An 11,126-nucleotide genomic window follows, 5' to 3' on the forward strand; every position below is an offset into this window, starting at 1 on the left:
CCCCTAGTGAAATATTGTGGTCGCTATTTCCTAGATGCCTGACCACCTGCAGATTTGTTATTCTGTCAGGTCTATTAGATAGTATTAGGTCTAAAAGTGCTGCTCCTCTGGTTGGATTCTGCACCAATTGTGAAAGATAATTTTTCTTGGTTATTAGCAGAAACCTGTTGCCTTTATGGGTTTCACAGGTTTCGGTTTCCCAGTTAATATCCGGGTAGTTAAAGTCCCCCATAACCAGGACCTCATTATGGGTTGCAGCTTCATCTATCTGCTTTAGAAGTAGACTTTCCATGGTTTCTGTTATATTTGGGGGTTTGTAACAGACCCCAATGAGAATTTTGTTACCATTTTTCCCTCCATGAATTTCGACCCATATGGACTCGACATCCTCATTCCCTTCGCTAATATCCTTCCTTAAAGTGGACTTTAGACAAGACTTTACATAGAGACATAGGGACTTTGCGGGCACTGCAAGATTTTACACCTTTACTGAGCAATGTATTTTTTTTTTTTGGGGCGACTGATGTCCCAGCTGCCTTGAGATCATTAACAAGTTCCCCCCGTGTAGTTTTAGGCTGATCTCTCACCTTCCTCATGATCAAGGATACCACCATGAGATGAGATTTTGCATGGTGCCCCAGATCAATGTTGCTTGACATTCATTTTGTATTTCTTCCATTTTCTTACTATTGCACCAACAGTTGTCTCCTTCTCACCCAGCATCTTACTTATGGTTTTGTAGCACGTTCCAGCTTTGTGCAGGTCTATGATCTTGTCCCTGACATCCATAGAAAGCTCTTTGGTCTTGCCCATGTTGTAGAGGTTAGAGGCTGACTAATTAATTGAGTCTGTGGAACAGGAGTCTTTTCTAAAGATGACTATGTAAAACTGCTGTCTTTAATGCAGGTAACGAGTTGATTAGGAGCGTCTAACTGGTCTGTGGGAGTCAGAAATCTTAATGGTTGGTAGGGGATCAAATACTTATTTCTCATTGCAAAATGCAAATAAATTTATATAATTTATACACTGAATTGTTACAGAACCCCCAGCACCAAGAATATGTTATGCAGTATATATTATGTATAATAGGTTCCATGTGAAATGCATCAGTCCACAGGCTGCGCCCCTGGTCAGAGGGGTCAAGATATTCTCCTTCTGACCTCCCCCACCTTTGTAATTCCCACAGTAAATATCAGCAGGCTCCGGCCCCCTGTGGCTATTGTAATGTACGTCTGGCCTGCTTTTTCTATTGGCCTGCCCTGTGTATCTGTGTTATATATTCTGTGTGCTGTGAATAAAGTGTGTTCTTTTAGACTGGAAATACGTGGAGTAGCAGTCAGCTTTTATATGCTCTCATGTAATCAAGGAATTCCAGCCAGCGTCCTTCATTCAGAATCCAGCAAAAGCAGAGTGGACTTCCTGAAACACGGGGGGTGCTGAAAGAGGTACTACAGCACAGTAGACTCCGTTACAGTGATTTTCTGGATTTTATTTTTTATATTCTATCAATGTAAAAATTAACCTACCCTTAAAATTATAGACTGTTCATGTATTTGTCAGTGGGCAAACTTACAAAATCAGCAAGGGATCAAATATTTCCTTCACTGTATGCTGCAAGTGTTGTAAAGGGTTTTTCCAGTTCTGTAAAAATGCATGTCCTATTTTAGGATAGGCTATCAGCATAAGATCTGTGTGGTCAGACTCAGCACCCCTGCTTATTTGCTGTGCCCTCTTAATATGCATATTTTCTTAGTACACCAGAATACTATACATTTAGTATTGATGTTCTAGAATTACAGTTTTATCATTTCCAATTATACAGGGCTGGAAAACTTTGTTGTGACTTTAAATACCGTATATACTCGAGTATAAGCCGACCCGAGTATAAGCCGACCCCCCTAATTTTGCCACAAAAAACTGGGAAAACTTATTGACTCGAGTATAAGCCTAGGGTGGAAATGCAGCATTTACCGGTGAATTTCAAAAATAAAAATAGATCATTATTTCCCCATAGCTGTGCCATATAGTGCTCTGCACCGTTCATATTTCCCCATAGCTGTGCCCCATATATGCTCGGCACCGTTCATTGTGCCCCATATATGCTCTGCACCGTTCACTGTGCCCCATATATGCTCTGCACCGTTCATTGTGCCCCATATATGCTCGGCACCGTTCATTGTGCCCCATATATGCTCGGCACCGTTCATTGTGCCCCATATATGCTCTGCACTGTTCATTGTGCCCCATATATGCTCTGCACCGTTCATTGTGCCCCATATATGCTCTGCACCGTTCATTGTGCCCCATATATGCTCTGCACCGTTCACTGTGCCCCATATATGCTCTGCACCGTTCATTGTGCCCCATAGATGCTCCACATAAATCTGTGCCGCTGCTGCTGCTGCAATAATAAAAAAAAAAAGCCATACTCACCTCTCTTGCTTGCAGCTCCCAGCGTCCGGTCCCGGCGCCTCCATCTTCCCGGCGTCTCTGCTCTGACTGATCAGGCAGAGGGCGCCGCGCACACTATACGCGTCATCGCGCCCTCTGACCTGAACAGTCAGAGCGCAGACGCCGGGAAGATGGAGGCGCCGGGAAGATGGAGCGGCGCCCGGCGGCTGGAACGCGGATAGGTGAATATAAAATACTTACCTAGTCCCGCCGCTCCTGACGCTGCCCCCGCCTGTCACAGCTGGTCTTCGGTGCCGCAGATTTCTCTATCAGCGGTCACCGGCACCGCTGATTAGAGAAATGAATATTCGGCTCCACCCCTATGGGAGGTGGAGCCGCCTATTCATTTTTCTAATGAGCGGTCCCACGTGACCGCTGAAGAGGGGAAGACGCTGCAGCACAGAAGACCGTGGGACGGCAGGGAAAGCGCGAGGATCGCCGGGACTAGGTAAGTATACCTCAGCCCCCTCACCCGCCGACCCTGCCGCCCACCTTGACTCGAGTATAAGCAGAGAGGGGCACTTTCACCCCAAAAATTTGGGCTGAAAATCTCGGCTTATACTCGAGTATATACAGTAATCTCTTTTTCCTAGAAAAGACCTTGGACAATAAACTGATAATAACATGGTGCTCTCCAAAAACATAAGAGCACATTAATTCAGTGGTCTCTACAACAATCAGGGTAAGCGAGGGGAAGAGGTTCTCTGATGTGGCACCCAACTCTATTACACATTTATGGCATATATTGCGGATATGTGATAAATATCAGAGATGGGAATACCCTTTACGTTGGTTGCCCTAGTTGAATATTTGAAAGTGTGTTTCCTAGTCCAGACAATTTGCTCTAATAAGTCATAGTTTATGCTTTGTAACCTGAAAGCAAATAGTGATCACCCAGAATGATGACATGGAGTCAGAAAAACAGTTTTGGTAGCATTAATACCTTGGTCATTTATTATCACAGGTATAAATTAGAACTCTTGGGTCCCCATGTATAATCTGCACCAATGCTTCACGCCTACCATGTGCTATAACACAGGCTTTCAATATGGTAGTGGAGCCTTTGCTTCTTTGACGCACTAGGGCCCAGATATCACTAATACCATATAGCTATGCCCCTGTTTAGTACTGCTGCAGTATCTTACTTTCTACCAGCTGGGTTTATACCTGTAAATTCCTTCGACAATGATAAGGATTTTTTTCCAGGCTCTATGAGTGCGCGGCTGGCCATGTACTACAGCTTCCCGCAATAACTTTTCCAGGTTCTGCATATCTAGAAGAACAAAGGTTTGGAATATGAACTTTATGTATACTACAGAAATCATAATTACATTTTTAATATAGGTTTTTCAATGAAAAGTCAGAGAAACATGAGTTTATAGTCGCAATTGAAGCCAACATAATAAAAATGCAAAGCTGAGAGCATATGTGACTTTACTAACTGTAGTAATGATTAGGAGACTAGGAAATATATTATTAGATAACATTATGGGGGAGGGAGGCCAGTGTGCTTGGGTCCCCAGCAATTCCCATAAAGAAATGGCCATGTTACTTAAAAGGGGTATTTTCAAGTTGTTAAATTGTTTTAATTAGAAAACATGAAAATAATCAAGTTTGCAATTCACTCTGCCTTCATTCTCCTGAAATGAGAGATTTTATCTTTTATAGTGCAGAGCTCATGGCGCTCATAGCAATCCGGCATCAACAACCATAGAGGTCTCAAGGAGACCTCTGGTTGTTATGTCGACGCGTCGATGACCCCAATCACGTGATGGGGGGGGGGGGGTCACCGGTGCGCGCATTTCCGCGTGGAAACGCTTGTTAAATGCCGCTGTCAGAGTTTGACAGTGGTATTTAACTAGTTAATAGGTGCGGGTGGATTGTAATTCCACCCGCTCCTATTGCGGGCACATGTCAGCTGTTCAAAACAGCTGACACATCTCAGCATTGATGCGAGCTCACCGCCAGTGCCCACATCAAAGCAGGGGATCTGCCCTTGGATGTACTATTCTGTCCAAGGACAGAAAGGGGTTAAAGAAAGTCCACTAATGAGCTCAGTCATCTGCATGGAAGAAAAGCAGGTCTTCTATCTACTGTAGTTTAAGTTGTGATTTGACTACTTAAAATGACCTCTCTGTATGTCTGCAAATAATTATTATTAGCATAATATTCCAATCTGAAGCATCTTTACTGCATTGCACCATTCTTCTGTTAACACTGTAAAAAAAATGTATGAACACATTAAAAGCTTGTTACAAACCTCTGGCATTTCCCAACACAGTGTCACTGTCCAATCCAGCGCAAGTGACGTGCACTGTAGAGATTGACATTGAAATTCTGTTGTGTATCAAGGGTTGAGCTCAATGAAAGCAGCTTCAAAAGTTCAGTTAAAAAACAAGTCCATTTGGAGCTAATTTTGGAGCATACAGATGTAACTAAGGTTATCATTACTCACAATGCACCATCATCACAGAAAGGTCTCAAGAGGATTAAGATAACTGAACATTGTACAAGCCAGTCACCAATATCAAATTACACTTATATGCCGTGATATTCAAGTGCGCTGTTGAGTCAAGGTAACTTTTGCTAGATCAGTATGGTTTTATAGTTCATTTCACTAGCACTATATTAAAAGCTATATTTGAAAACAATAACAATGTTAAAGTTTTTAAAACCTTTGAAAGTGGACATGCACATCTCTATTGCAAACCCAGCCTTAGTAATGTCAAAGTGACTTCATCATAGAAATGGATGGTAACCCAATAGTAACCAAGAGCCCATTTAACACAGTGTATTTTTTTATTTTTTTTTATTTAAAATAAAAAAAAAAAAAAGTTCAAAAATTATTTCTCGTATTTTGACCAGGCACACAAAATGATGGGGTCACTGTCAGAGGTAACATTTTGCTGTGGCAAAGAGGAGTGATGTGTCATCTATTTATATAATTGCCTTAAATTGTCTGTCATCCACTTCCATCTGGACATCCTCAAATCCCACAATCCACCGCATCGCAGCAGAAGTAAGTCGACCGCCATATTGGAATATCAATGTCCAAGTGATGGATATTCCAATATGGCACCCGCTGGTGGTACCAAGCCCTTGCGCAGTACCACCAGCGGGTCATCGCCGGACCTTCCGGGTCAGCAGGGGAGGGGGAGCGGCAGCTGTCCATCGTACTCACCTGCTCCTGAAACGTCTCTGCATGTCACTGCTTCTCCGGCACCTTCTTCCCGTGTTCAGTGGTACGATGTGACTGCTGAACATGGGAAGAAGCTGCTGGCTCCCGGAGACCATCTGTCAGTGAGAAGTTGCCAGGGACCTAACCGGGAGCAGGTGAGTATAATGGGAGAGGGTGAGCATTCCGATATTCACCTGTCCCCATTCCACCGCAGCACGCCGCTCCGTCTTCCGCGTCCTCTGGCTGTGACATTCAGGTCAGAGGGCGCGATGACGTGTTTAGTGTGTGCGCCGTCCTCTGCCTGAACAGACACTGCAGAGGACGCAGAAGACGGAGCGGCGCCCGGCAGTGGAACGGGGACAGGTGAATACCACAAGTGCTGGGGGCCTGCTCAGGACAAGAGGTGAGTGAGTATGTCTTTTTTTTTTTCCTTCTTTAATTGCAGCAGCAGCAGCAGCATATGGGGCACATGTTTCTATGGAGCATCTTATGGGGCCATAATCAACCTTTATGCAGCATATATGTGGCTTGGGGATGAGAGAATCTCAGTACTGCAAAGCCTGCCCCCATCGGGACGTCACCACCCTCCCGATGCGATCGGGCCTCCATCTAGTGTATTCAATAAACACTCTCTGCCCACACCCAACTAATGTGCTTGCCAGAGGCAAATTGTAGCTGGCATTTAACCGTTACTGTCTGGATGGTTGTGCTCCTGCTGCTGCTCCCCAATTCTTAGCTGTAGTATGCATTTTTTCCCATTTACACCACTTTGTAAGATACTATTGCCGCCTTTTTTTTTATCATTGTACACTATAATTAACTTTTGACCATCTTGTTAATCCAATTATTCAACCATTGCCAAAAAAAGATGTAGTAACAAATGCTATATAGGTACACATGCAGGAAGCAAAATGCGGCAGCAGGCCACAGTATAGGTATGGTGGGTATAAAATTGTTACATTTCCTTTTTTTTCCTGCATTTTATTTTTAACAAAGTTTAGCCCCCTTACCAAAAAATGACAATATGAAATGCTAAGTAGGTGCATGACCAAAACGTCAGCACCTATAACAGTGCACTTTATTAGTGGGGTGTATATGGTGTGGGGAATTGGGGTACCTGTTTCTATAGGTGCCCTTACATAATACTCGACAGACTGTCTAATCTGATAGTATAGACAGAATCAACAGACTGTAAGTAAGTGGGCATGGTGCACTACACGTATCTGTGTGAATCACACCTTATGCAAGCCTTATTTTTGCGCATTTATAATACAACGCAACCTACTCTGCTCACGGACAATAGGCGTGTGAGTGTAGTAGTTCAACAGTATTTCACACCGTTGCTGCTTCTGCGTTTTATCATAGGCAGCATCCAATAGTATGTTATTATTGTGACCAGGTAGGTATCGACAAGAACAATTTATACACATCAGCGGTACACTGATTTTCTGTTAGAATAAGAGTTCACTTATTATGTTAAGTGCATTATAGTTAAAAATTAAAATCTGAAACATGGACAAGATGGAGAAGACGACACATGAGCAGGGCGTTTTACACTCAGATGGTGCTCTCTCACAAAGGTGCAATCTGATCCTGAAACGGCCGTGGACTGATTGCATTTATTTATTTCCAATGATTTTTCTCCTCATCCAATAAATTTATGAATGAGATTTGCAACAACTGGAGAGCGACGGAGATTTTCTTTTCTGGAGGAAATGGCGAATAGACTTTGGTGCATGGAGCTCAAGCTGTGTGCAGGAAAGATCTCATCTCTTGGATTTGTTGCTGAGCAATATAGGGTGAATAATGCAGACTGACATTTTACATCTTTTGAATTAAAAATTATAATATATTGTTTCAATTCTTTAAATAAAAAAGCAGATTTCCTAATAAGTATTCAATAAATGTGCTACATTTGTGTAAAGTGAATGGTTAACTATAGGAAAGGTTAATGGCACTTCAGAACTATGTAATCATTGGAAAGGAATGTTATATTAGTTTAGCTTTTATAGTTGGACTTAGGACCTTCCTTTTTTATTATTTTGTCAGTACTGTAATTTGGTAAGGCTATGATCACACGGGTGTTGGGGTCAGCAACAGCCATTATAGTATTGTTGCAGTTACAGGTTATCGTGAGGAAGCCAGAAGGCAAAACAACTCTGTGAATGGAGCTTTAAAGTAAGGAAACCTGCCTCTGATCTGATTCAACACACTGGGGAAATTATCATAGTCTTACATTTAGACGGCTTAAGGAGTATGTGTATATGTATGTATGTGTGTGTGTGTATATATGTATATATATATATATATATATATATATATATATATATATATATATATATATATATATATATATATATATATATATATATATATATATATATATATATATATATATAAATATATATATATAAGAGAGAACAGAACCAGCCACCAGCAAAGCCAGCACCACAGACCCTCGTCAGCAGCACCGTAGCCCACCCAAGACATCACAAAGTCCTGATATTGTCCTAATAATGGACTCAAATGGGAAGTACCTAAATACACAGTGGCTATTCCCAGGAAAACAGGTCCGTACAATCCGCTGTGCAAGTATTGAACAGGTGACAGAGGTCATCAGTAGACCACGGTTTACCAACCCAAAGCACATTATTATACACACGGGTACAAACAATCGGCCAGACCAGCAGATCGCAGAACAACTGATCAACCTGGCAAAGATGGCAAACCTAAAATTCCCGGACAGTAAAATCATTCTGTCATTGCTGCTTCCAAGAAAGGACATACCCAGGCAAACCACCCAAGCCATCAATGCAGAACTGACTGAAAAGATCAAGACTGTGCCAAACGTGACCCTGGCACAACACCTCTCCATAAACAACAGTCACCTGCACGATGATAAACACCTCAACAAACAAGGGGTCAGCCTCCTGGCCAAAGAGCTGAAGGACATCGTGCTAAACAGAGACCCCGGGCCTGGATTCAACAGTGGCCATAATCACACTGAAAGACCCCCGAGAACGATAAAGCAGAAAACCCCAAGGCTACCTCCTGAAGCTGGAAACAAAGCTCTTCACCCAGTGTCAGACCACCGGAGGTGGAGACCTCCACCGAGGAGACCACCAAGCCCACACAGATACATGCAGAGCAGAGATAGGGATGAGATAATAAACCTGCTCAATGCACTGCGCAGAATAATAATGTGACTGGATGGAACCAAGCACCGCTATAAAACTGTCAGAAATCCAGTTTGTCCCACACAGCCATACTCATTACAAGGTATATACACACAAACCACACAGAAGAATGTCTTCACTTACAATCAGCAGCTGGAATATCCAGGGTCTCAACGCCTCAACCTTTGGATCTAAAACAAAGGACCCTGATTTTATACAAAGTATGAAAAATATAGACATTCAGATCCTCCTGGAAACATGGACCAGAGCCGAAAACGAATCCCTGGTGCCTATTGGATACAAGGAATTCTTGGTCCATGCCCAGAAAAATAAAAACATCAAACAGGGCCGGGGCTCAGGAGGAGTAGCGATATGGTATAAAGAGGAGCTCCACCAGTACATCAAACCGGTGAAGAAAGGAGACAGCCACATATGGATCAGAATCAGCAGCTCCATCCTCACCTGTCAGTCTGATGTCCACCTCTGTGCCACCTATATACCACCGCCAGAGTCCCCCTACTTCAATCCAGACTGCTTCGAGTTCTTACAAAGAGAAGCCACTCATTATCAGGCCCTGGGCAAAGTTCTCATCTTTGGAGACCTCAATGCAAGAACAGGGAGAGAGAGAGACTTCCTGACCATGGATGGAAACATCTACATACTTGGAGCAGAGAATGACGGCCAAGACCCTGTACACACTGAGAGAAACAGCTATGACAGTACAGTCAACAAAAGTGGCAGAAAGCTCCTGAACGTATGTAAAAGTTTAGGACTTCATATCCTTAATGGACGAAGCAAGGGTGACTCCTTAGGAAGGTATACACTAAACTCCCATGTAGGGAGGAGTGTAGTTGATTACGCCATTACAGACCTGAACCTGGCAGATGTCAGCGCCTTCATAGTCACCCCACAAACGCACCTGTCAGACCACAGCCAACTTCTTCTGTACATGAAATCTACAGAGAAACCATCCACTCAGAAGCCACAGCAGAGCGGCCTCTTCACCCGGCCTCCATCCTATAAATGGTCCAAAATGTCGGCACTAAAGTATAAAGAAGCTTCCAGCAGACCTGAAATACAGCGGATGCTCCACCACTTCTACAACCTTGAGTACATGCCAAACCCAGAGGGAGTGAACCAAGCAGCAAAGGACCTCAACAATATATTCTACGCAATGGCCAGACTGTCCGACCTTAAAAAAGTCGACTACAAGAGACCAAAAGAAACACAGGTCAATGGCTGGTTTGACAGAGAATGTAAAGCTGTACGGAAGACCCTGAGAACAGCCTCCAACAAGAAACACAGAGACCCCAACCACCTGGGTCTGAGGGAAGCCTATGACTCCATACAAAAGCAGTACAAAACCATCCTCAGGAGGAAGAAGCAGAGTTACATCTCTACCAAGCTCAATCAACTCCAAGACGCCCTCCAAGACAACTCCTTCTGGGAACTATGGAACCACATGGGCACCAAAGACAAGAAAAACAACAACCATATCCAAAATGGCAACCTCTGGCTCCAATACTTCAGAGACCTCTATAAAGACATTCCAAAGGAAGGACTAAGCCAAGAACAGGAAAACATAATGGCGAAACTAAAAGCAATGGAGGAAAAAATCAAAAACTTCCAAAACTCGGTGGATACACCTATAACACTACAGGAAGTAACCGAGAGACTCTCCTCCATAAGATGTAGAAAAGCCGGTGGCCTAGATGGAATCCTACCAGAAATGCTGAAGTACAGCCCACCAGAAATACAGGCTGCAATGGTTAAACTCTTCAATATTGTACTGAGTGCCGGCTACTTCCCTCGTACCTGGAACCAAGGCCTCATCACACCCATCCACAAGAGTGGGGACAGGTATGACCCAGCCAACTACAGAGGCATATGCGTCAGCAGCAACCTGGGAAAACTGTTCAACAGTATCCTGAACAAGAGGATCCTCACCTTCCTCACCGAGCACAACGTCCTCAGCAAGAGCCAAGCAGGGTTCATGCCGAACCACCGCACCACTGACCACATCTATACTCTGCACAGCCTCATTCAGAGACACGTCTACAATACAAAGAATGGGAAGATATACGCCTGCTTTGTGGACTTTAAAAAGGCCTTTGATTCAGTGTGGCACCCGGGCTTATTCCTGAAACTGCTGGAGAGTGGAATAGGAGGAAAGACCTACGATGTCATCAAAAGCTCCTACACCGAGAACAGCTGCAGCGTGAGTGTGAGCGGCAAAAGAACGGCTTTTTTCCAGCAGAGCCGCGGAGTAAGACAAGGCTGCAGCCTAAGCCCAACGCTCTTCAACATCTACATCAACGAGC

General features: G+C 43.6%; 1 protein-coding gene across 3 annotated transcripts in view; it reads right to left on the reverse strand.

Annotated features, from left to right (window-relative positions):
* LOC138681344 (serine palmitoyltransferase 3-like) overlaps positions 1 to 11,126 on the reverse strand; it is a 171,645-nt gene that overhangs the window by 36,177 nt on the left and 124,342 nt on the right. For all 3 annotated transcript variants that reach the window (XM_069768777.1, XM_069768778.1, XM_069768779.1), the window contains exon 7: positions 3,619 to 3,724. In XM_069768777.1, the coding sequence (XP_069624878.1) occupies positions 3,619 to 3,724 (106 nt within the window). The remainder of the gene's footprint in view (positions 1 to 3,618; positions 3,725 to 11,126) is intronic.

Source organism: Ranitomeya imitator, chromosome 5, assembly GCF_032444005.1.
Source record: "Ranitomeya imitator isolate aRanImi1 chromosome 5, aRanImi1.pri, whole genome shotgun sequence".
Classification (NCBI taxonomy): domain Eukaryota; kingdom Metazoa; phylum Chordata; class Amphibia; order Anura; family Dendrobatidae; genus Ranitomeya; species Ranitomeya imitator.